Source organism: Eurosta solidaginis, chromosome 1 (genome assembly GCF_040869045.1).
Source record: "Eurosta solidaginis isolate ZX-2024a chromosome 1, ASM4086904v1, whole genome shotgun sequence".
Lineage (NCBI taxonomy): Eukaryota > Metazoa > Arthropoda > Insecta > Diptera > Tephritidae > Eurosta > Eurosta solidaginis.
This window is the reverse complement of record NC_090319.1, coordinates 114715071-114742981: the sequence shown is the minus strand read 5'-3', so window position 1 is coordinate 114742981 and position 27911 is coordinate 114715071. Positions and strand designations below refer to the sequence as shown.

At 37.8% G+C, this 27911-nt stretch overlaps 1 protein-coding gene across 4 annotated transcripts in view; it reads right to left on the bottom strand.

Annotated features, from left to right (window-relative positions):
- Positions 1–27911, bottom strand: part of dpr11 (defective proboscis extension response 11) — an 836108-nt gene that overhangs the window by 445366 nt on the left and 362831 nt on the right. For all 4 annotated transcript variants that reach the window (XM_067761430.1, XM_067761403.1, XM_067761413.1 and 1 more), the window contains one exon: positions 16280–17911. In XM_067761430.1, the coding sequence (XP_067617531.1) occupies positions 16280–16358 (79 nt within the window). In that variant the 5' untranslated portion in view covers positions 16359–17911. The remainder of the gene's footprint in view (positions 1–16279; positions 17912–27911) is intronic.

Below are 27911 nucleotides of genomic sequence, written 5' to 3'. Positions count from 1 at the left end.
ATATATTAATAGGAGAAACGTTCCTGCCAAATTTCATCAAGGTATCTTCAACGACTGCCAAACTACAGCTTGCTAAACTTTTAAATTACCTTCTTTTAAAAGTGGGTGGTGCCACGCCCATTGTCCAAAATTTTACTAATTTTAAATTCTACGTCATAAACTCAACTCACCTACCAAATTTCATCGCTTTATCTGTCTTTGGTAATGAATTATTGCACTTTTTCGGTTTTTCGAAATTATCGATATAGAAAAAGTTGGCGTGGTTATAGTCCGATATCGTTCATTTTAAATAGCGATCTGAGATGAGTGCTCAGGAACCTACACACCAAATTTCATCAAGATACCTCAATATTTACTGAAGTTATCGTGTTAACGGACGGACGGACGGACATGGCTCAATCAAATTTTTTTTCGATCCTGATGATTTTGATATATGGAAGTCTATATCTATCTCGATTCCTTTATACCTGTACAACCAACCGTTATGCAATCAAACTTAATATACTCTGTGAGCTCTGTTCAACTGAGTATAATACAGTCCCTTCGCCTTCTATGCGCCTTGATCTATGGGAATCAGTATTATCATATACCAGAACGGGTAAACCCACAAAACTAATTGGCTGTGTCCTGATCAAAATGATCGGAACGAAATCTATGGTTCAGTGATCAATCAATAGTAAAATGATCGATGTCTGTAGATGGTTCAAATGTCGATTGATGCCATCATATTGGGCATCAACAACTGAAACAAAAAATCCCGTTTGGGCATGATTTGGACGAAAATGCATTGACAAAATTCTGCGTATATGCAGAGTGTACTTAAGTTTTGGAGGTAACACTTTCTTCATTGCTAGGCGGCAAGGGTGATTCCCTTTCATAAGCTGGGCCGTATTGTCAGTTTGCAAAGAACACTGGAACCAGGAAATTATGCACTACTTGCCAATATGTCGAGATAAGCAGTTTGTTAGAAGCGTGCGTTAACGCTTTTTCAAAATATGGTGACACGATCGCATGCCTCCCAAGCTTACTCCAATCCTTAGGAAATGCTTAGATCTTGCAAAAGAGTTTTCTTTAGCAACACAGCCGCCGTGGTGTGATGGTAGCGTGCTCCGCCTACCACACCGAAGATCATGGGTTCACGCCCCGGTAAAAGCAACATCAAAATTTTTTAATCAGTTTTTTTTTTCAATTAGCAGAAAATTTTTTCTAAGCGGGATCGCAGTCTTCGGCAAGCACCTCGAGTGTATTTCTGGCATGAAAAGCTCACACTGAAACTCAACTGCCTTAAGAGATGCCGTTCAGAGTCGGCATAAAACAAACAGGTCCCGCACGCCAATTTGTAGGAGAAATTAAAAAAGGAGCGCGACGCAAATTATCGCGCCATTTATTTATCTTTATTTTTTTGTTTTCAAACAAAATAAATATTCAAATTATTTTCCTATTACCAACGAAAAAAATACTTATCTTTCATAATAAATTAAAAAATAAACGTTGACTACAATTACTATTAAAAAAAAAATACTTCTATTCTCATTCGAAAACTATTACAAAGAAAGGTTTTTGATAAATAAAAAAAAAAAAAAAATACTTCTATTCTCCTTCGAAAAATATTACAAAGAAAGGTTTTTGATAAATTTTTAAATCGGGCAACGTTTTCAATTTCAAAATTTGAAATAATAATTAACTCTATACATATTGTAATGAATTTACTGCAATTCCGCTTATTTCAAATCTTCTACTAAGGTTCGAATCACCAAACTATTGAATAAAAAACTCCAATATTGAATAATGGAAAAATGGCCTTTATTAAAGTACTTCAAAATAAATAACTCTACTATTTCCCGACAGATTGCGTGCTTAATAAAACTATCTCTCGCGCCTCTACCGTTGGTGCTTTTATACTCTGTGATTTCCTCGTTACATCTTCTAGGCGCTTCCAGAATTTACTTAGTTACTGCCAGATAATTATAACTACATGTGCTCGTATATAGCTTCTCATATGCGCGTGTGTTTGTGAGCGACACTTCCACAATTACAATTGCATACTTTTGGGAGCATCTCAGATAAGATATCTGCATGTGTTTGTGCATCTCTTCTCCGCTGCGTGTACGTACATATGTGTAGACATAATGATTTATTCGTTTATGTAGATACATGTTTGATTTATGGATGTGCATACGGGCTTAGAGATGGCAGTACCCCTTATTGTTGCTAATATTCGTACCAATATTTTCAAATAAAACAGCTTCAACTTTGGCTTACAAGGGAAAATAAACAAGTAAAGGTGTCTAAGTTCGGGTGTAACCGAACATTATATACTCAGCGTGAGCTTCAATTGTACATTTCATTTCAGACAAATTACTTTTCTACATAACACGTGGCACCAACCGTTTAAAAAAAAATGTCTCCCCATTTCCTCTTACAATAAAACTTCATAAGTGAAATATCATTGATTAAAAACAATTTTTTACTCAGTTATAGCTTATTATTCTAGTCTACGACCCTTTTAAATTTGTTTTATATCTAAGTTGCCGTGGTCTTTAACCGATCCCGTCCATTTTACTAGAAATATTTCCCGCTATAGGGAAAATTTGTGTACCCAATTTTATTACGATCCGTTAATTATTCTTCGAGTTATGGCTCCCGAAACATAGAACATTGCTTAGTCATAAAAGGGGCGGTGCCACGCCCATTTTTAAAAATTTTGAATTTTTTCCTGTTTATTGTTATAAATCCATTTGGGAAATGAAATACCATTGATATAAAGCTCTTTTTTGCAAAGATATAGCTTATTTTGTTCGTCCACGACCCTTTTAAAAATCTTTTATATAAAAGTGGGCGTGATCCTTAACCGATTTCGTTAATTTTTCTTCAAAGCATTTCTTATAGTAAAGGCAACCTCTCTGCCAAATTTTGTTACGATAGGTTTACCTATTTTTGATTTATGGTTAATAATATTTGTAAAATGTATTTTATCGCAAGTGGGCGGTGCCACGCCCATTTAAAAAAAATTTTATCAAAAGTCTCAATATCAGTCCACATGTCAAGTTTTAACATTCGAGGTGTATTATTTACTAAATAATCAGGCTTTTTGTGTTTTCCAAAATGTTTTATATATAACAAGTAAGGAAGGCTAAGTTCGGGTGTAACCGAACATTACATACTCAGCTGAGTTTGGCGACAAAATAAGGGAACATCACCATGTAGGAAAATTAACCTAGGGTAACCCTGGAATGTGTTTGTATGATATGAGTATCAAATGGCAGGTATTAAAGAGTATTTAAAAGGGAGTGGGCCATAGTTCTATAGGTGGACGCCATTTCGGGATATCGCCATAAAGGTGGACCAGGGGTAACTCTAGAATGTGTTTGTACGATATGGGTATCAAATGAAAGGTGCTAATAAGTATTTTAAAAGGGAGTGGGCCTTAGTTCTACAGGTGGACGTCTTTTCGAGATATCGCCATAAAAGTGGACCAGCGGTGACTCTAGAATGCATTTGTACGATGTGGATATCAAATGAAAGGTGTTAATGAGTATTTTAAAAGGGAGTGGGCCTTAGCTCTATAGGTGGACGGACGCCTTTTCGAGATATCGCCATAAAGGTGGACCAGGGGTGACTCTAGAATATGTGTGTACGATATGGGTATCAAATGAAAGGCGTTAATAAGTATTTTAAAAGGGAGTGGGCCTTAGTTCTATAGGTGGACGCCATTTCGGGATATCGCCATAAAGGTGGACCAGGGGTGACTCTAGAATGTGTGTGTGCGATATGGTTATCAAATGAAAGGTGTTAATCAGTATTTTAAAAGGGAGTGGGCCTTAGTTCTATAGGTGGACACCTTTTTCGAGATATCGCCATAAAGGTGGACCAGGGGTGACTCTAGAATGTGTTTGTACGATATTGATATCAAATGAAAGGCGTTAATGAGTATTTTAAAAGGGAGTGGGCCTTAGTTCTTTAAGTGGACGCCATTTCGTGATATCACTATAAAGGTGGACCAGGGGTAACTCTAGAATGTGTTTGTATGATATGGGTGTCAAATGAAAGGTGTTAATGAGTATTTTAAAGGGGAGTGGGCCTTAGTTCTACAGGTGGACGCCTTTTCGAGATAACGCCATAAAGGTGAACCAGCGGTGACTCTAAAATGCATTTGTACGATATGGGTATCAAATGAAAGGTGTTAATGAGTATTTTAAAAGGGAGTTCGCCTTAGTTTCATAGGTGGACGCCATTTCGGGATATCGCCACAAAGGTGGACCAGGGGTGACTCTAGAATGTGTGTGTGCGATATGGTTATCAAATGAAAGGTGTTAATCAGTATTTTAAAAGGGAGTGGGCCTTAGTTCTATAGGTGGACGGCTTTTTCGAGATATCGCCATAAAGGTGAACCAGGGGTAACTCTAGAATGTGTTTGTACGATATTGATATCAAATGAAAGGCGTTAATGAGTATTTTAAAAGGGAGTGGGCCTTAGTTCTTTAAGTGGACGCCATTTCGGGATATCGCTATAATGGTGGACCAGGGGTGACTCTAGAATATGGTTGTACGATATCGGTATCAAATGAAAGGTGTTAATGAGTATTTTAAAAGGGAGTGGGCCTTAGTTCTACAGGTGGACGCCTTTTCGAGATAACGCCATAAAGGTGAACCAGGTGTGACTCTAGAATGCGTTTGTACGATATGGGTATCAAATAAATTCGAGATATCGACCAAAAGGTGGACCAGAGTTACCCAAAATATCATCTGTCGGGCACCGATAATATACATATGTATATATATATATGTAATACCACCAACAGTATTCCCGCCAAGAGTTCAAGGGCTTTTATTTCGCCTTGCAAAACTTTTTCATTTTCTTCTACTTAATATGGAAGGTGTCACACCCATTTTACTTCTTTTTTTTCTAAAACTCTTCTCCAAACTCTTCTCTAAACCACTCCAATTACCATGTTTCATCTCTTTTTTCATATCTGGTATAGAATTGTGGCATTTTTTTCATTTTTCGTAATTTTCAATATCGAAAAAGTGGCGTGGTTATAGTCGAATTGCGGCCATTTTTTATAGCAAGATAAAGTGAGTTCAGATAAGTACGTGAACTAAGTTTACTAAAGATATATCGATTTTTGCTTAAGTTATCGTGTTAAAGGCCGAACGGAAGGACAGACGGTCGACTGTGTATAGAAACTGGGCGTGGCTTTAACAGATTTCGTCCATTTTCACAGAAAACTGTTACCGTCATAGAGTCTATGCCCCTACCAAATTTCACTAGGATTGGTAAATTTTTGTTCGGCTTACGGGGTTCAAAGTAATCTAGACAAATTACATGAAAAAGGGCGGAGCCACGCCCATTTTGAAATTTTCTTTTATTTTTGTATTTTGTTGCACCATATCATTGCTGGAGTGGAATGTTGACATAATTTACTTATATGCTGTAAATATATTACATTTTTTTTTTAAATTTAACTTTAAAAAAATTTTTTTTAAAGAGTGGGCATGTTCGTCATCAGATTTTGTTAATTTTTATTTAGCTCATCATGATATCTTCAACGACTGCCAAATTACAGCTTGCATCTTCTAGGTGCTTCCAGAATTTACTTAGTTACTGCCAGATAATTATAACTACATATGCTCGTATATAGCTTCTAATATGCGCGTGTGTTTGTGAGCGAAACTTCCACAATTACAATTGCATACTTTTGGGAGCATCTCAGATAAGATATCTGCTTGTGTTTGTGCATCTCTTCTCCGCTGCGTGTATGTACATATGTGTAGACATAATGATTTATTCGTTTATGTAGATTACTGATTGATTTATGGATGTGCATACAGGCTTAGAGATGGCAGTACCCCTTAGTGTTGCTAATATTCGTACCAATATTTTCAAATAAAACAGCTTCAACTTTGGCTTGCAAGGGAAAAATAAACAAGCAAAGGTGTCTAAGTTCGGGTGTAACCGAACATTATATACTCAGCGTGAGCTTCAATTGTATATTTCATTTCAGACAAATTACTTTTCTACATAACACGTGGCACCAACCGTTTAAAAAAAAAATTTCTCCCCATTTCCTCTTACAATAAAACTTCATAAGTGAAATATAATTGATTAAAAACTATTTTTTACTCAGTTATAGCTTAGTATTCTAGTCTACGACCCTTTTAAATTTGTTTTAGGTCTAGGTTGCCGTGGTATTTAACCGATCCCGTCCATTTTACTAGAAATATTTCCCGCTATAGGGAAAATTTGTGTACCCAATTTTATTACGATCCGTTAATTATTCTTCGAGTTATGGCTCCCGAAACATAGAACATTGCTTAGTCATAAAAGGGGCGGTGCCACGCCCATTTTTAAAAATTTGAATTTTTCCTATTTATTGTTATAAATCCACTTGGGAAATGAAATACCATTGATATAAAGCTCTTTTTTGCAAAGATATAACTTATTTTGTTCGTCCACGGCCATTTTAAAAATCTTTTATATAAAAGTGGGCGTGGTCCTTAACCGATTTCGTTAATTTTTCTTCAAAGCATTTCTTATAGTAAAGGCAACCTCTCTGCCGAATTTTTTTACGATAGGTTTACCTATTTTTGATTTATGATTAATAATATTTGTAAAATGTATTTTATCACGAGTGAGCAGTGCCACGCCCATTTAAAAAAATGTTTATCAAAAGTCTCAATATCAGTCCACATGTCAAGTTTCAACATTCTAGGTGTATTATTTACTAAATAATCAGGTTTTTTGTGTTTTCCAAAATGTTTTATATATAACAAGTAAGGAAGGCTAAGTACGCGTGTAACCGAATATTACATACTCAGCTGAGTTTTGAGACAAAATAAGGGAAAATCACCATTTAGGAAAATTTACCTAGGGTAACCCTGGAATGTGTTTGTATGATATGGGTATCAAATGGCAGGTATTAAAGAGTATTTAAAAGGGAGTGGGCCATAGTTCTATAGGTGGAGGCCATTTCGAGATATCGCCATAAAGGAGGACCAGGGGTTACTCTAGAATGCGTTTGTATGATATGGGTATCAAATGAAAGGTGTTAATGAGTATTTTAAAAGGGAGTTCGCCTTAGTTCTATAGGTGGACGCCATTTCGGGATATCGCCATAAAGGTGGACCAGGGGTAACTCTAGAATGTGTGTGTACGATATGGGTATCAAACGAAAGGTGTTAATCAGTATTTTAAAAGGGATTGGGCCTTAGTTCTATAGGTGGAAGGTTTTTTCGAGATATCGCCATAAAGGTGGACCAGGGGTGACTCTAGAATGTGTGTGTGCGATATGGTTATCAAATGAAAGGTGTTAATGAGTATTTTAAAAGGGAGTGGGCCTTAGTTCTATAAGTGGACGCCATTTCGGGATATCGCTATAAAGGTGGAGCAGGGGCTACGGCTAAGTTAGGGTGTAACCGAACATTACATACTCAGCTGAGTTTTGAGACAAAATAAGGGAAAATCACCATTTAGGAAAATTTACCTATTGTAACCCTGGAATGTGTTTGTATGATATGGGTATCAAATGGCAGGTATTAAAGAGTATTTAAAAGGGAGTGGGCCATAGTTCTATAGGTGGAGGCCATTTCGAGATATCGCCATAAAGGTGGACCAGGGGTGACTCTAGAATGTGTTTGTACGATGTGGGTATCAAATGGAAGGTGTTAATAAATATTGTAACGAATGTTAGCAGCACTGAGCGATGCTATCGTCTCTAAGCCGATGCTAACCAGTGACGTGAATGCACATCAATAATTCAATCATTATGTATCTACATAAACGAATAAATAATTGCGTCTACACATATGTACGTATACGAGCAGCGGAGCGGCAATGCACAAACACATGCATATATCTTATTTGAGTTGTCACAAGAGAGAGCAATAATTTGTGCACGTAGTTGTGGCTGGCGATTTTGTAGCCGAAATAGTAACTTCTGGAAATCGAACTAGAAGTATGCAGCGTAAACTATAAAAGCGGGGCAGGCGAGTAAGAAGTAATTCAGTTTAATTTGAGTTATCAATCAGTTTGGTTATTAAGCCAGCGAGTAGCAAAGTATAAGTGGTATTGTGAAGTACTTTAATAAAGGCCATTTTTCCATTATTCAATATTGGAGTTATTTATTCAACAATTTAGTGATTCGAACTTAGCAGAGGATTGCAAATAAGAGGATTTGCAAGTAAATTCGTTACAATTGGTGTCAGAAGAGGAATTGTTGAATAAATTCCATAGGACAACAAGGACATGGCAAAGTTCAGTGAATTGAAAATCCAGCAACTAAAGAAGGAGTTGGAGAGCCGTGGATTGAATACAAGCGGCGTTAAACTTGAACTTCAGGCACGGCTACGAGAGGCAATGGAAGCGGAAGGAATTGATGTGGAAGAGTATGACTTTCATCTTGATGGCGAGGAAGTAACAAAAATTGAAGAGAAAAACGAAACATCGCAGACAGTTACGAGCACAGACTTGAACATGATTTTGGCTGCAATATCTGCTCAAACATCGACAATGTCATCACAGATGGAATCCCAAGAGACACGCATAACATCGAAGATTGAAGCGCAGGAAACCCGTATAACATCACAATTGGAAGAACAGAAGACATATTTAGCATCTCAACTGGAAGCGCAAGAGGCACGTATATCTGAAATGTCGGCACAAATTTCGGAACAGGTATCATCGCAGCTCTTTGTGAAACTGGAAGAGCAGGATGCAAAAATTTTACAACTCGAGGACAAAATTGATGCCGAAATAGAAGCGTTAAAAGGTCGTATGGAGCAGTTACAACTAAACCGCTCAGCTGTTTCAGCAAGCAATCCAAAGGTAAAAACACCATCATTTGACGGTTATGTTCCTTTCCAGGTCTTCAAGCTACAGTTTGAGAAGACCGCAGCAGTGAACAACTGGAATGCGGAAGATAAAGTTGCTGCACTGTTCGTGGCATTGAAAGGGCCTGCAGCGGAAATCTTACAGACGATTCCAGAGTACGAACGGAACAGTTATGAAACATTGATGGCTGCTGTAGAACGACGTTATGGAAGCGAGCATAGGAAACAGATATTCCAAATTGAGTTGCAAAACCGTCACCAAAGAGCGAATGAGACTTTGCAGGAGTTTGCTTCAGATGTTGGAAGGTTGGCTCATCTCGCAATTGCGGACGCACCCGTGGAATACACCGAGAGGGTAAAAATACAGAGTTTTATAAATGGCATACGAGACGTGGAAACGAAGCGAGCTACATACGCGAACCCAAAACTGACATTTGCTGAAACGGTATCACATGCATTGACTCAGGAAACTGCCTCCCTATTAAGTAAACCAGCATATAAGGCTCATCGTGTAGAAGTAGAAAGGCCAGAATGGGTAGACACAATTTTGGAAGCACTGAAGGGATCACAACAGAAAAATGCCGGAGTTATTAAATGTTTCAAGTGCGGCAACCCAGGTCATATTGCACGACATTGCGATCTTGGCCTTAATAGTTCCAACAATGTGAGTGGCCGTAAACGCAAAGCTGGCGGAAATGAGCAAGAACGTGTCGGATGTAAAGAACGAAAACTTGCCCCGGCTATTGAATGTCCTGTGATATCTGTGTCGCAGATTGGAAGGAAATCAAGCAGTCTTACCATCAGAGGGAATGTGGATCGTAAAGAGCGTGTACTGACTGTAGATACGGGGGCATCTCATTCCTTGATTCGATCTGATTTGGTCTACAGGAGAGTAAAGTCGTTACCTGGAGCAAGGTTGCGTACGGTCACAGGCGAGTATAATCAAGTCCAAGGCGAAGTGGTATGTGAGGTATTAATTGGAAAAGTCATGGTTCTACACAAATTCGTTGTGGCGGAGATCGTTGATGAAGTCATATTGGCAGTGGACTTCTTGGTTGACCATGACGTCAGGATCGATATGCGGAGAAAAATTATGCGCTATAAGAACCAGGACATACCACTTAACTTTAGTTTGGAAAAAGGTTTCAGCAGTAATCGAGTACTGGTGGAGAAAAGTCGACAAAGGCCACGAAAGTCAAAGGTAAAGGTTGATGAAGCGAATGGGCCAAACAAAACGAAATCAAAAGTACCTGCGAGAAAAACACCGGCATTGACAAACCCTAATGGACGCACTAAAACGACTGCAAGAATTTTGCAGGAAGCATGCAAGGGTGGTTTCAAGCCATCGCGCACTTCTGTTAGGAAACGGCGGAACGATACTGTCAAGCCAATCCGTCAAGCGCAAGCTCTGCGAAGTAGTTCATTGGTCAAACAACAGAGTGCGAGGAAACGACTAAGGATAATGAGTAGTAAGATCAAACGAAGGTACAATGAGAACAATAATTCGGAAGGGTTCTTGGAAGGAGATTTGGTGCTGTTAAACAACCCTCACCGGCGGAAAGGTGTTCCAGCCAAAATTCGGTGCATTTGGGAAGGCCCGTACAAGGTTGTGAAGAAGATCAGTAATTCCATCTACCGCATACAAACCATTGGGAAACCACGAAATAGAAAGGTGGTTCATTTGGAGATGCTAGCGGCGTTTAGATCGAGAGATTTATCTGATCGGGACGATCAGACTTAGGTGGAGGGCAGTGTAACGAATGTTAGCAGCACTGAGCGATGCTATCGTCTCTAAGCCGATGCTAACCAGTGACGTGAATGCACATCAATAATTCAATCATTATGTATCTACATAAACGAATAAATAATTGCGTCTGCACATATGTACGTATACGAGCAGCGGAGCGGCAATGCACAAACACATGCATATATCTTATTTGAGTTGTCACAAGAGAGAGCAATAATTTGTGCACGTAGTTGTGGCTGGCGATTTTGTAGCCGAACTAGTAACTTCTGGAAATCGAACTAGAAGTATGCAGCGTAAACTATAAAAGCGGGGCAGGCGAGTAAGAAGTAATTCAGTTTAATTTGAGTTATCAATCAGTTTGGTTATTAAGCCAGCGAGTAGCAAAGTATAAGTGGTATTGTGAAGTACTTTAATAAAGGCCATTTTTCCATTATTCAATATTGGAGTTATTTATTCAACAATTTAGTGATTCGAACTTAGCAGAGGATTGCAAATAAGAGGATTTGCAAGTAAATTCGTTACAATATTTTAAAAGGGAGTGGGCCTTAGTTCTATAGGTGGACGCCTTTTCGAGAAATCGCCATAAAGGTGGACCAGCGGTGACTCTAGAATGCATTTGTACGATATGGGTATCAAACGAAAGGTGTTAATGAGTATTTTAAAAGGGAGTTCGCCTTAGTTCTATAGGTGGACGCCATATGGGGATATCGCCATAAAGGTGGACCAGGGGTAACTCTAAAATGTGTGTGTACGATATGGGTATCAAATGAAAGGTGTTAATCAGTATTTTAAAAGGGAGTGGGCCTTAGTTCTATAGGTGGAGGGCTTTTTCGAAATATCGCCATAAAGGTGGACCAGGGGTGACTCTAGAATGTGTTTGTACGACACTGGTATCAAATGAAAGGCGTTAATGGGTATTTTAAAAGGGAGTGGGCCTTAGTTCTATAAGTGGACGCCATTTCGGGATATCGCTATAAAGGTGGAGCAGGGGTGACTCTAGAATGTGTTTGTACGATATTGGTATCAAATGAAAGGCGTTAATGAGTATTTTAAAAGGGAGTGGGCCTTAGTTCTATAAGTGGACGCCATTTCGGGATATCGCTATAAAGGTGGACCAGGGGTGACTCTAGAACGCGTTTGTACGATATGGGTATCAAATAAATTCTAGATATCGACCAAAAGGTGGACCAGAGTGACCCAGAACATCACCTGTCGGGTACGGCTAATTTATTTATATATGTAATACTACGAACAGTATTCCTTCCAAGATTCCAAGGAATTTTTTTTATTTATCTCACATATAGTAATAAGAGCAACTTTCCAGCCAAATTTCATCATGATATCTTCAACGACTGCCAAATTACAGCTTGCAAAACTTTTAAATTACCTTCTTTTAAAAGTGGGTGGTGCCACGCCCATTATCCAAAATTTGACTAATTTTCTATTTTGCGTCATAAGGTGCACCCACCTACTAAGTTTTATCGCTTTATCCATCTTTGGTAATGAATTATCGCACTTTTTCTGTTTTTCGAAATTTTCGATATCGAAAAATTTGGCGTGGTTGTAGTCCGATTTCTTTCATTTTAATTAGCGATCTGGGATGTGTACCAAATTTCATCAAGATACCTCAAAATTTACTCAAGTTATCGTGTTAACGGACGGACGGACAGACATGGCTCAATCAAATTTTTTTTTTTTTGATACTGATGATTTTGAAGTCCATATCTATTTCGATTCCTTTATACCTATACAACCAACCGTTATCCAATCAAAGTTTATATACTCTGTGTGCAAAGCACGCTAAAAGTGGGCGTGGTTTCAATCCGATTTCGCTCATTTCCAATACCAATCTATTCTGGGTCGAGATAAGCTCCTGTACCAAATTTGGTGAATATATCTCAATAGTTACTCAAGTTATCGTGTTAACCTGCGGACGGACATGGTTCAATCAAATTTTTTTTCGATACTGATGATATTGATATATGGAAGTCTATATCTATCTCGATTACTTTATACCTGTACAACCAACCGTTATCCAATCAAAGTTAATATACTCTGTGTGCAAAGCACGCTGAGTATAAAAAATTCTTGAGCGATTTCTTACTATGTGGATACCGCGCTTAAGCCAATTTTGGGAATCTGGAATTATTTGTATTCTTACTATCGATTTCATATAGCTCTTACAAAACTGTAAAGATATTTGCAAATTTTAAATTAAACAGTTTAATGATGAACTCAGTTAGTTTATATTAATTTTGTATGATTTTTCTTTCAGAAATTACACTAGTTGGCGTTTCTACTTTGGAAATTTGAATAAATATGGCTCAATATGTACTACCAGTATACTATCCGATTTACTTCAATGGACTTTGGTAATTTCGATCTATAGTTTGAGTAGAACTTACTGCATCAAAAACCTGAAAAAATGTCATCAGGGAGCTTATGCACTTTTGATATGTGTCGACTGATAAATGAGATATTAAATAATTAGGTGGATTATGTCTAGAACCTCCTACTTCTCTATCAATTTATTAATGCCGTGAAAATATTGTCAGCGGGAAATCCATCAGCGCTCGAGCACAGTTATCTTGGTAATTAAGCTAAGGGTATTCGTACCGCACCAGCCTTTCGCACTTACGCATTTATGCCTCAAACTCTTTTGTCGGGGTGTGTGTATTTAATGGTGGCCGCCGTGGTGTGGGGGTATCGTGCTCCACCTACCATACCGAAGATCCTGGGCTCACGCCTCGGGCAGATAATCAAAAAATTAGAAACAAGTTTTTTCAATTACAAATCAACAATTTTTTAGGCGGGGTCGCCCCTCGGCAGTGGTTCGGCAAGCACTTCGAGTGTATTTCTGCCGTGAAATTGGCTTCTTAGTGAAAACCCATCTGCCTTGCAGATGCCGTTCGGAATTGGCGCAAAACATGTAAGTCCCGTCACGCCAATTTGTAGGAAAACTTAAAGGAGCACGACGCAAATCGGAGGCTATTTTTTTTTTGGTTTTTTTTTTTTTTTTGAACTGGCTGTATAGATTGATGAATATTTTTTAACTTTAGACCTGCTATTGGCTATTAATTCATCTAATACTGCCATTAAAATACTTTCAGCAGAAAATAAACCAATCTTAGTGGCGCTAAGTTTTGTTTTAGAGAAAATGCAAATTGATGTAAGGATTCTTTTTAATAATTGCTAACTCGTACACATTTAAATGCATCCCACAGGAAAGACAAGTTCGCAGATTCAAATAGTTCAAGCACATTATGCTGACATTGGAAAATGAAATTTGTTAGCACACAATGTGCTGTAAATCACCCGTAAATGTTGCTATTGATATAGTTGCGATTGCTCGATTTAAAAAAATGCTATTTCCAGCACTAAAATTGCACAGCTTCACTTTCTGTGCGGTTGCAATAAATATTTCACTACACATAAAATGACTTCAATGGCAGGTCATTGTGTAAGGTGTTGACACGTGAATAGGTTAGGTGTGCTCAGAAATAATCTGCCTTGTTTTCACTGGTAACATTGCTACTACGATTCCCTTTCAGCTCCAGTCACAGTGACTTACTCCAGCTTTTGCTTGTTCCGTCTAATAAATCTTGGCAATGTACGCAATTTACCATTTTACAATGCATCAGAGTAGCAAAACATGTAGTGTGGGCACTACCTTTTGACACCGTTTTACGTATGAATGCCTCAACAGCGAAAAAGCAGCAATTAGCGATACAACTCGCGATTAGCGTTAGAAATAAAATGGGTTGGTGCATACCAGATTTTTTGTTGGTAAATACATGTGAAAGTGTTCAGCGATTAGCTGCTGGCAAACTTTAACAAAAATGTTAAAGGGTAGGTTAGGTTAGGTTGAACTGGCCGGTCCATGAGGACCTCACATAGACTAATTGAGTCCGTTGTGTTACCAGAAATTTGTTTTAATGACCAAACTGAAAAAACCTATCAAAAAATAGAACCTATGTTTTAAAATAACTCCGTCCTCTGGAGTCTTAGCCTGGCAAGTGCAGGGCACGAGCACAGAACGTGCTCGATCGTTTCCTCCTCCAACCCGCACTTCCCACATCTGCTATGACCAAGCCTAATTTAAAGGCATGTGACGCCAGAAGGCAGTGTCCGGTCAGGATACCCGTCATAAGTCTACAATCCTCTCTTTTTAATGAGAGAAGCAACTTTGTTAGTCTAAGGTTGTAAGACCTACACATAATCTTAGACACTTTACAGCCCCGCGCTTGAACCAACGCCTTTCCCGCTTGGTCGATCATGTGCACCTCTCGTATTCGTTTAATGTCGCCCAGGCTAATTGGGACGTCTACGGAGCAAGCTTTAAAGGATGCGCCCTTTTTAGCTAGTTCATCCGCTTTTTCATTCCCATCTATTCCCATATGCCCTGGGACCCAATATAGATGTATGCTTCTCCCTGTCCCGATTCTCTCCAGAGATTGTTTACACTCTAACACGCATTTAGATGCTGTGCTATGCGAGATTATTGCCTTAATTGCTGCTTGACTGTCAATATAAAAGTTAATACGGTTGCAGCTTAAGCTATTCTCTTCCAGGGTTTTACTGCTTTGGTTACGGCTAATATTTTCGCTTGGAAAACGCTACAGTAAGGGTATTCGCGAATAATGTTTTAAAGGCAAATTTCTTCACGGTAGCGTGTTCCGCCTACCGCACCGTAAGCTCTGGGTTCACACCCTGGGCAAAGCAACATCAACATTTTAGAAATAAGGTTTTTCAATTAGAAGAAAATGTTTCTAAGCGGGGTCGCCCCTCGGCAGTGTTTGCTAAGCGCTCCGGGTGTATTTCTGCCATGAAAAGCTCTCAGTGAAAACTCATCTGCCTTGCAGATGACGTTCGGAGTCGGCATAAAATATGTAGGCCCCGTCCGGCCAATTTTTAGGGAAAAGCAAGAGGAGAACGACGCAAATTGGAAGAGAAGCTCGGCCTTAGATCTCTTCGGAGGTTATCGTGCCTTACATTTATTTTACTTTTAACAACTTTCTGTTAATATTGCATTTATTAATATATAGGGTACTCATAGTCACTTTTTATACTCAGCGTGCTTTTCCATGTTCGTCCGTCATTCCTCCGTCTGTCCGTCCGTTCACACGATAACTAGAGCAAATATTGAGATATCTTCACCAAATTCGGTGTAAGGGCTTATCTGGACCCAGAATAGATTGGTATTGAAAATGAGCGAAATCGGATGATAACCACGCTACTTTTTATATGTATAAAGTTTTGGAAAACACAAAAAACCTGATAATTTAGTAAATAATACACCTAGAATGTTGAAATTTGACACTTGGACTGATATTGAGACTCTTGATAAAAATTAGTAGGCACCATTTTTAAGATCGGCCAGTGTATGTAGGTTACGCTGAAACATTAAAGAAGGGGTGCCGCATAGTGCAATTCTATGTTGTGGTTGATATTTAAGCAGCCGTACTACGTCCTCCTTACTTGGCACAAGCATTGGTGGAAAAGGTAAAAGCTGTAGATAGTTTCGAAAGTTTTCTGATAACACTCGTTAAGACATTCTCAACTCGTAAGAGTACTTTTGTAAGTACGTTATCCAATATTTCAAAAATTAAATACACAACAAAAATAATTTGCTGCCTAAACTTTGCTACTTTCTTAGTTACATACTACCAATTCATACATTCTTTACGCACTTTTTAAACTTACCTATGCTAAGTATGGGGAAAATGACAGCTGTTAACATCAGTTGCTGCCAGGTTGATTCTTCCGGCTGTAGAGAATACATTTTACATTTGGCGCAAAAGAAGAATGGAAATGAAGTATCAGTGCACCGATTTAATTTTGTTGTAATTTGAATTCACGTATCTACTATATTGCTTCCTCTGTGGCGCGCTAGAGTTCGCAGTTCAAAATATTGCCTAACTGTCACTCTTCCGTTTTCTGTAAGTTAGCTTTGTTGCATATTAACTTTATTTTTTTTTTTACTGTACGCTTGCAAGTTTGTTTTACCGCCAATTGGAGGGTGTGCTCTAACTTTGTATCTATTAAAAAATTTCAATATTTCTCCGTATTTTCATTTTTTATATTTCTCTTGCATTTCACTTTGCAGGCATACGCTTCAATGTTACAAGACTTTCGCATATACCCCGATGCGGGGCATAAAAAGAATCCATCTTGTTGTCTGCCTTATTTCGCAGTGTCATTATGCCGCTGTAAGTTTTGATACTTTTTACGTCAAAGCAGTTGACAGCATCTGCCACCCGCCATTGTAGGAGCGCACACAATAAACGTATTTACACATTTATGCATTATTTCCGTCGATTTATTTGTGGGCTTTGGATTTGTGCCACTTCCTATCAAAAATGTCGAATCTACGTCCGGGCTATGACTTCCATTAATAATATGTAATAAAAATATGAAAAAGCCAAAACAAAAACAAAATACTTAAATGAAATATTTTGTATGTATATTTTATTGAACCAAATGGACCGTAAGACACTTTACGAATTTCCTTTTAAATTTGTTCAATAGCGACCAACCTCTTTTTTTATTTTTTACGATCTTTAGTGGCATTTTTTGTATATAGAACGATTGTATATCCGACGTACGTAGGTCGTTTGCAAACATTGGCCGGGAGTGCTTACTTTCAGCCCATCAGATGCTATCATTGGTACAACAAATTGACTCCAAGTTTTCTGGTGATCCGATTTAACTGCTTATTTTACCATTGTTCTGAATCAACTTTGCCACTTTTATGGCTTTGTTGTTTATTTTCGCAAACGTTACTCTTTATGTTTTAATCTTTTATAACTTACTATTACTGTATATACATACATATATGGGTGAACGCGTGTTTGTTATAGTTTCTTATTTTCACAACTTTGTTCCGCGTCCACTGCTCTGATTTTTATTGCTTTAGTTAGCTAATCCTAGAGATTTTCGCTATTTATTTTTTCCTTTGTTACGGCCTTCGCCTTTTTCAGTATATTTCACCAGCTAATGTAGCATTCAAGCTGCGATAATCGACACATATTCTTTGGCTTTTCGGATTAGATTGCCTTCTTAGTCGCCATATTTTCTCCCTTTTTATCCACTTCATCCTTCAGCACTTCATTTAAACGTTTAGACCGTAGTTGGTCATCCTTGTTTAATTATAAATTTCCATTCAATTGGCTGAATTTCGCTCCGTATATTGACTTTTATTTGAATTTGTACTGTTTTTCTTTTTAACTTTTCTTTTTCTTGGATTTGCTGTGTCTCTGGCTTACCGTGCTAGCATCTCTAAGGATTTGCGATTTATTGTTATGGGGCCTTTACTTGTTTACTCTCCGAATTCATCTGCAAAGTAAAGAAAAGAACAGTAACGGAACGTTAAATAAGTGGAAAGGTAAGAATAAGCATCAAGCGTTTGCTAAGTGATAAATTGTTATGCTGTCCTTATATAAAATAAACAAGATTTATGCCTTACTGACAATGGAATCCTTAAAGGCTCCAATGATTGATTAAACGTTTGCTTTGCCAACCTATGAAGCCATACATTTTTTGTGATTTATTAATAAATCTGTGCAGGTAAATATTATTTATTTAAAAAAAAGAAGGAAAGTCTTATTGCTTGAGCCATTTTTATGTACAATTATTTTCTAAATTGAAAATCATTGAATGGAACATCTATGTGTGAATGGAAAATGTGCTTTATATATTGTGAGTAAATAAATCAGAAGATGCCACTTTTAAAATAAAAAGAAAATACTAAACAATTTTTCAACATTACCTTAATATAACTTGACTCTAAAGCAGGGCCAGAGGGCACAATTGTGCCCTCTCAATTCACACGCATATGATTCGCTCTGTCGTCGTTAATTGAGTTATGCGGCAGTTACTCACGAACGTACGTACCAAAAACGTGTCAGCTGACACGACCTATCTTATGAGTGTACAATGTAAACGAAAACTCACCGACGTGCAACGCCCGTACGTACGTAGCCCGGAACGTAGAAATCAAAACAATTTGGATTTTTTCCGTAAGAACGTGTCAGCTGATCGCTCTCTCACTAGACAGAGTTGCCTAGTAAACTTTTGTGCGCTAATTTTTGACCGTTTGCAATTTTATGCAAAAACACCTAATTAAAGTTTGAAAAATTGTGAAAATAATTCGAAATAATTATGTAAAAGTCCTGATTATAAATATGTATTCTATTTATACTTATTTAATATGTATTCCGGCCTTTTACAATATCAAAAATTAAATTGGAAAAAGTTGATGTATCCATAAGCATGCATGCAAACTGGCCAATGGCAACAGTGCTTTGTTGTAAACAATACACACACAAATATGTTATGTACATGTACACAGACGCACACATTGATTCCTACGGGCTTGAAAGTTCGGTCAAACGGGTTTCGAACGACAAACGTCCGTACGTGCGGTACACGTCGGTGGGTAACTGCCGCATAAGTCGTCGCTTGGCACTTGGCGTAGCAACGTCAGCGGTAGGTATCGGCAGATCGGTATCAAAATATGTATGAAAAATTATGCGCGATACGCATGTTCATTGTTAGCTCGTTACTTGCTAGTAAGCGACTAAATGAAAAATCAATTCACCCGCACGATCATCGCGACGATTTCGCTCTCACTAATACAGATGCACTTTCAGTTTTGAATGGCCCTGCTCTAAAGCGCCAAATGCACGACACGAACATTCCGCAATCTTGTTCGCAGCTTTGGCCATACACCATACGAACTTTTGGCCGAACATTAGTTCTCTTTCAGACAGCGATGAATACGGACAACAATTGCGCTGCAGAAATATTGCTCGCTGTGGCAATTAAGCGTAAAAAAAAAGAGAAGATTTATACATTTCAATAAATTCACTCAGAAATTTTTTATTGTCCATTTTACTTTTCCGCGCACGTCTGTTCCGTTCAGAAATTACTACGATTATGAGCTATTTCGCCATACACGCACGAACAGTTCGCGCAAATGTTCGCCAAAAATTAAAATATTTTCATTTTTGGCGAACATTTGCGTGAACTGGCAAACACCACCATACACGACAGAAAAGGTCGCAGAAACATGACATAACGGGAATGTTCGCGGAAATGTTCGTGTCGTGTATTTGGCGCTTAACACAAGAGTAAAATGTGTCTTTGGGCGCTTTCAGCGAACATAGTTTTTATTTATACGTTGCAAACAGGTTTCCGTCAGTTGAGTAATAGAAAAATTTGTTTTATGAATGGCGAGTCGAGCCAACTGCAAAATGAAATATGTTATTATTCTTAAATTTTAAGGAAACGGACTTCCTTAATAATTTTAACACTCTACTCATAACCAACATTTTAAATCAAAGCCGGCCAAAAGTTGCACATTGTGCAATTTGAGTTCGTGTTTTCACACCGACACTAACGATGTGTGATCACGATCGTTTGCTTTCGCTTGTCACTCACTAAAATCAACAGTGAATGCAAAAGGAAAATTCCATGCTACTTTTTGGGCACATATTAAAAACAATATGCTGCAATGTTAAAGTGGCTTTTAATACGTTTTAGTTAGTATTATTAAGTTCCTTTGAACATACATATTAATATTGACAATTTAAATATTAATTATTAATAATTAATTAATTATTAATAAATATTGACAATTTAATATAAATATATTTTTATACGTTCTACTTAGTTTTATTAATTTTCATAAATTTTTTTTTTATTGAATAACTTTATGTTTTGAAAATATATATTTCTATCTTCAAATTTACTTTGTTTTATAGTTCTTTCTTAATGAAAAAGTGAATTTGTTTAAGTAAATTTTGCATTGAATAAACACGATACCTTCTTTTATAAAAAATTTTCATCTGACTAGCTCGAACTCCGCGTTCTTAGTTATACGAATATAAGTAAATATAGTCAGGAATAACTTGAAATCAAATAACCAAAGTCCTTTTTAATTTCAAACTTCACAGTCCACATTTTCTTTTAGCACACTGTGGGGAGTTGTCACTCAATTTTTACACACACTTATGCAATTGTTTTAGTATTTGTGTGGCCGGCTCTGTTTTAAATGTCAAAGAGCTGCCATCTGAATAAACACGTTGAGTGAATGTAGCGAAAACAATATACGCTCAGTAATTCGACGTTGAGTGGATCAAAAATACTCAACGATGCGTTCAGAAAGTTATCACTCGACGACTGATCAATAGTGGTGTTTGCTGAAAGCGCCTATGTTTTAATTATTTTAAATGTTAACAATAGTCATGGCATACAATTTATGAAAACCAAAATTGACTTAAACACTGCAGGAAAAAAGTATCGATTGCTGAAAAAGTCAACTAACAGTCACCTATTTTTCAGGATTTCAGGAAGGAACTCGCGTATAGTTCACAACAGTTCCAAGGTCGCCATTGCAACCACTTAAACCATTGAATAGCGTGGTAGCCAGATCACAAGAAAACACTCCCCATACAACCGTTTTTTCGAAAGAGAATATTTTTGTCATTTATTCCTCATTTTAACCGCTAGAAGATTGAAAATTTACAGGGCTTTTACATATGTACATATAAGGCATACCTTGTTGTCTAAAAAAACTGTAAAGATTTGTCTTTAATATTATATAGATCCCATACAACCGATTGTTCAGATAAAAGGGGTGACATAATTTCTTTCTCATTTCAACAGCTAGTAGAATCTTGAAGATACACAGGATTTTTACCTATAATTGTTGTCGTTTGTTAAAATCGTTAAGGTCGGTCGAATATTTTATATATCTCATACAACTGATGGTTCAGATTTTATGAATTTTTGAGAATTCAACACGTTATTTTTCGCTCCATTCATGAAGGTATAAGGTCTTCGGCACAACCGAAGACGGTCCCGTCCTTGTTTGTTTATTGTTAGTTCTCTCTATAAAATATTCCTTCAGATCTGTTCCCTTCAAGACCCTTCAAGAAATGCTCAAAATATGCCAAGAAATGAATGCAGATTTCAGTTGATGCACACAGAACCCATCTAGAAATAAGTTTTATAAAGAAAATAAATAATAACTAGTAAAAAGTCTCAGCTCTGGCGAAACTGAACATTATACACCCAGCGTATGCTCTCATACTTACATATATATAACAAAAAAATATATATATATATAAATATATATAATATATTGAAGATCTTTTTCCAAGAACTGGAACTGGAAGATTCGATTCCCAAAATTAAAAAAAAACTCAAAAAGTAGATAGATTAAATGTGGCTACTAATAAAAATGTTTAAATGTCCTTTGAGAATTTATGACAAACACGTAGCGATCCTTGCATTGATTTCAGAAGTCATTAGGGTAAAGGAATATTGTATATTATAATAAACAGTGAACATATTTTTGGCGTCCACGTATTCTTTGATTGACGTTGTTGTAGGCTTCAATGATGGTACCCCTTATTCACAGATACCTTTGAAAACTTAAAGGTTTTGGTGTTGACAGCTTTTGGTAAATTATTCCTTTTGCTTTTATTGATGTTGTTGTTTTTGTCTTTACTTTGATAAACTTGTATACAAATTTGTATTCATGCATTGACGCCTCTTATAGACATTCAGGGTTTTCCTTGGGCTATATATATATACATTTGTGTGTGCGCATAAGTATTAGTTCGTTGCAGTCTTTGCCATGAATTTTCTTTGAGTCATTACGTCTCTGGGGAAATCTATTTTAATGTTATTTCAAAAGCTTCACTTACAAAATTATTTCATCTTTACTTAAACGAAAGTTGACACAACTAAACACATTACACAACAGATTACATGTCGTTACGATAACATATATTTTCTATACTCGCCATACTCGTCATACTCGTGTAAACGTACATAAGTACATGAATATACTTTTAATATATATATGTAACAATATTTTTAGGAGTCAGAGTACATTAAAAAAGTCCACGTTATGAGAATTTGTAGCGGTAATTACAAATCAAATTATAATAACAAGTATACATATTAGAGATTCCAATCCCGGGATTGTGGCCCGAACGATGCCCGATGCCGAAAACTCTAAAATAAGCTGAATGAATATATTAACTTGCGTTTTCTTCAATTGAAAAAAGAAAAAACTATCAAAAATACACAATATAGCCAAATTATACATAAAAAAAATTTTCGGCCGATTTACCTCCGAGGAGAATTAGGCCGAACTTCTCTTCCAATTTGCGCCGTGCTTCTTTTGATTTTCCCTACAAGTTGGAGAGATGCAGGGATGCACCTTAACGTTAAGCTAATCGTTTATCAAAAAATTTCCACCGTTTCCGTTGAAACACTTCGAAATATTATCGATAAAGAAATTATCAAGATAAATTGTATCTCGTTTTTAACCGAAACGAAAAGCTTTCGTTAACGGTAAAAACGTTAACAAAAACGTGATACTTAAAGTTTGAATTGTGCTGGCAATGCTATAGCCATGGTGAAGCCAGTAAGGTGCTAACAGCGAGCGGACATACACACGAACTCCATGTAATTTGTTTGTGTAATTCGTTGGTGGTAATGTCAAAATACTCTGAGAAATGTTCGTACTGTCAAAATTCATGAGAAAAGTTTCAATCAGCTTGGCTAATGCCTTCACCTTTAATGACTCCGCCATCAATCAGCTTTGCCAGCATAGTTTGCAATTAATAATCAACATAAACGATTTGATTTCGTTTTGATATGGCAGAAAACGAAGCAAAATCACTTCGTTAATTTGACGTTCTTAACGTTAATAAACGAAACGAAATGACTTTGTTTCGTTTATTAACGTTAATTATCGTAACGAAATGATATCGGTTCGTTGGTTAAGCATGCCTGGAGAGATGGGACCTACGTATTTTATGCCGACACCGAACGGCATCTGCAAGGCAGATGAGTTTTCACTAAGAAGCTTTTCTTGAAATACAATCGCAGTGCTTGCCAAATCACTTCGAAAGGGCGACCCACTTAGAAAAACTTGTTTGTAATTGAAACAAACTTTTTGCTAAATTTTTGATATTGCTATGCCCGGGGCTTAAACCCAGGATCTTCGGTGCGGTAAGCGGTGCACGCTAATACAATACCACGGTGGCCTATCCTATTTAAGTCAACCGAAAAATTTGTAGCCGCAATCGAAAAAAAGTTTTAGTTAGCATTGCTCATCTATTCGTAAGCGTATTCGTTAGCCTATTTTTTATTTATCTTTTTTTTGCAATAACCGTCATTTAAAAAAATGAGTTGTAATGGAATTCAGCTACTACTTCTTCTGGCCGCGACTAATACTCCTGCTAAAAACGGACGTAATGCATAGGTCTGTCATCACTCCCACTTTTTTGAGTTCAAATATTATTTCAAAATAAAATATAGTTCTTTGAAGCATCAATACTTAAAGGGATATTTCCGTAACTTAAAGGCTAAAATTTTATATGAACAACTTCGTAAGGTTGACTTCAAAACCGTATTTAATTAATGATTAAATAATGGTTACCACGACCACTTTCTATACAAAAATAAAAAATACACATACATAAATACACATCTACCACTTCTTCCCATGTATTTTGCGATGAAAAAAGTTATGTATTCTATATATTCAAATGCGAATGTCTGTATGTTGTAACGTAATGGTACCTAAACTGCACAGCGGAATAATGCGAAAATGCGCATGCTTTTGTGTCCCCCACGAAAGTCCCTTGGCATACTTTTATCTCGCTAGGTTTTCACGGTCTTGAGGTATCAACTGAAAGCCGCTGATAAGTATTCCAATACGGAGTACCCCTGGGTGACTAGGGTCTTAAGATATAGGCCAAAGTGTGGAACCGGGTACCCAAAGAATGCGTTTATACAATATGGATATCAAATGAAAGCTGTTGATGAGAGCTTTAAAGTAAAGTAATTTTTATTGCGATATTCGGTTTAGTTGCTTAAAGCGGAAGAATATGCATGCGAAGCCGAAATAAAAACATGAATTGATTATACCTACATACCGTTACGAATATTAGCAAAACTAAGGGGTGCTGCTATCTCTAAGCCGATGATAAACAGTGATATCATGCACATCCATTGATCAATCATTATGTATCTACATAAACGAAAGAATAATTGCGTCTACACATATGTACCATTTACGTATACGAGCAGCGGAGAATCAATGCACAAACACATGCATATATCTTATCTGAATTGCTCACAAGAGAGGGCAATAATTTGTGCAAGTATTACTCAAATGAGAAGTTATAAACGTAGTTGTGGCTGGCGATTTTGTAGCTGAAACTAACTAGCAAGTTCTGGAATGGAAAAGCCTGGAAGTATGCAATGAGAAATCAAAAAGTATATAAGGCGCGACAGTAGAGACGAAGAGTGAGTTTCATTTGAGCTATCAATCAGTTTGGTTATTAAGAAAGCTATTCGTTGCAAAGTATAAGTGTTATTGTGAAGTACTTTAATAAAGGCCATTTTTCCATTATTCAATATTGGAGTTATTTATTCAACAGTTTGGCGATACGAACGTTGGCAGAAGATTGCAAATAAGGGGGATTGCAGTAAATTCGTTACAATTGGTGTCAGAGGAGGAATTATTGTATAAATTCTAGAGGATAACAAGGACATGGCAAAGTTCAGTGAATTGACAATCCAGCAACTGAAGAAGGAATTGGAGAACCGTGGATTGAATACAACCCGCATTACTCTCGAACTTCAACACGACTACGAGAGGCAATGGACGCAGAAGGAATTGATGTGGACGAGTATGTCTTTTACCCTGATGGGGACGAGACAACAACAAAAATTTAAGAGAAAAACGAAACATCGCAGACAGTTACGAGCACAGACTTGAACATGATTTTGGCTCAATATCTGCTCAAATATCGACAGTATCATCTCAACTTGAAGAACAGAAAACGCATATGCCATCACAGATGGAATCCCAAGAGATACGAATAACATCGAATTGAAGCACAAGAAACGCGTATGTCAGAAATGTCGACACAGATTACATCCAAGATGGAAACTCAACTGGAAGAGCAAAAGACATATATGACATCTCAGTTGGCTAAGCAGTTGAAAGCACAGGAGACCCGCATATTCTCGCAGCTGGATGCACAGGAGATAAGGGTAACATCAAAGCTGGAAGCACAGGATACAAAAATTGTGCAGCTCGAGGACAAAATTGATGCCGAAATAGAAGCTTTGAGAGGTCGTATACAGGAGTTGCAAATGAATCACCCAGTTGTTTCAGCGAGAAATCCAAAGGTAAAAACACCATCCTTTGACGGTTCTGTTCCTTTCCAGGTATTTAAGATTCAGTTTGAGAAGACCGCAGCAGTGAACAACTGGAGTGCTGAAGATAAAATTGGTGCACTGTTCATGGCATTGAAAGGGCCTGCAGCTGAGATTTTACAAACCATTCCAGAGGGCGAACGGAACTGTTATGAAGCATTGATGGGTGCTCTAGAGAGACGATACGGAACTGAGCATAGGAGACAGATATACCAAATGGAGTTATTGAACCGCTTCCAGAAGCCTAGTGAGACGTTGCAGGAGTTTGCCTCGGTTGTTGAAAGGTTGGCACATTTGGCAAATGCGGACGCACCCGTGGAGTACACCGAGAGGGTAAAAATCCAGAGTTTTATAAATGGCATATGGGACGTTGAAACAAAGCGAGATACATACGCAAACCCAAAGCCAACATTCGCAGAAACGGTGTCACAAGCTCTGATTCAGGAACCAGCGTCAGTTCTGTGTAAGCCAGGTTTCAAAGCACGCCCTGTGGAAGTAGAAAGGCCAGAGTGGGTAGACGCAATATTGGAGGCGCTGAAAGGATCGCGAAAGCGGAGTGAAAGAGTTATCAAATGTTTCAAATGCGGGAAGCCCGGTCACATTGCAAGCCATTGCGATCTTGGTCCTAATAGTTCCAACAATGTGGGTGGCCGTAAACGCAAAGTTGGGGGAGATGAGCAAGAGCGAATAAGATGTAGAGATCGAGAGCTAGCTCCAGCTATTGAATGTCCTGTGATATCTGTCTCGCAAATTGGAAGGAATTCAAGCAGTCTTACCATCAGAGGGAATGTCGATGGCAAAGGAGCGTGTACTGACTGTAGATACGGGCGCATCTCATTCCTTAATCCGATCTGACTTGGTCAACAGGAGACTAAAACTGTTACCTGGAGCAAGGTTGCGTACGGTCACTGGCAAGTATAACCAAGTCCAGGGAGAAGTGGTATGTGAAGTCTTGATTGGAAAGGTCACAGTTCTACACAAATTCGTTGTGGCCGAGATCGAAGTCATATTGGGAGTGGACTTCTTGGTTGACCATGACATCAAGATCGATATGCAGAAAAGGGTGATGCGTTATAAGAACCAGAATATACCACTTAACTTCAATTTGCAGAAAGGATTCAGTAGTAATCGAGTACTGGTGGAGAAGACTCGACAAAATCCACGGAAGTCAAAGGTTAATAGATCGAATGGGCCAAATAAAGCAAAATCAAAAGTACCTGCGAGAGAAACACTGGCATTGACAAAACCTAAAAGACGCAGGAAAACGAACCAACGAATTTCTGAGAAATAATGCGAGGGTAGTTTCAAGCCGGAGCGGACTACTCTTGTGAAACGTGGGAATGATACAGATTATGCGAAGCCAATCCATCAAACGCGAGCTCTACGAACTAGTCCATTGGACAAACAACAGAGTGTGAGGGAACGGCCCAGGGTAATGAGTAGTAAGATCAGATACTGGCATGACAAGAACTTTAATTCGGAAGGTTTCTTGGAGGGAGATTTGGTACTGCTATACAACCCTCACCGGCGGAAAGGTGTTCCATCCACATATCGGTCAAGTTGGGAAGGCCCGTACAAAGTTGTGAAGAAAATCAGTGATACCATCTACCGCATACAAACCACTGGGAAACCACGGATTAGAGGAGTGGTACATTTGGAGATGCTAGCGGCGTTTAGATCGGGAGATTTGTCTGATCGGGACGTTCAGACTTAGATGGAGGGCAGTGTTACGAATATTAGCAAAACTAAGGGGTGCTGCTATCTCTAAGCCGATGCTAAACAGTGATATAATGCACATCCATAGATCAATCATTATGTATCTACATAAACGAAACAATAATTGCGTCTACACATATGCACCATGTACGTATACGAGCAGCGGAGAATCAATGCACAAACACATGCATATATCTTATCTGAATTGCTCACAAGAGAGGGCAATAATTTGTGCAAGTATTACTCAAATGAGAAGTTATAAACGTAGTTGTGGCTGGCGATTTTGTAGCTGAAACTAACTAGTAAGTTCTGGAATGGAAAAGCCTGGAAGTATGCAATGAGAAATCAAAAAGTATAAAAGGCGCGA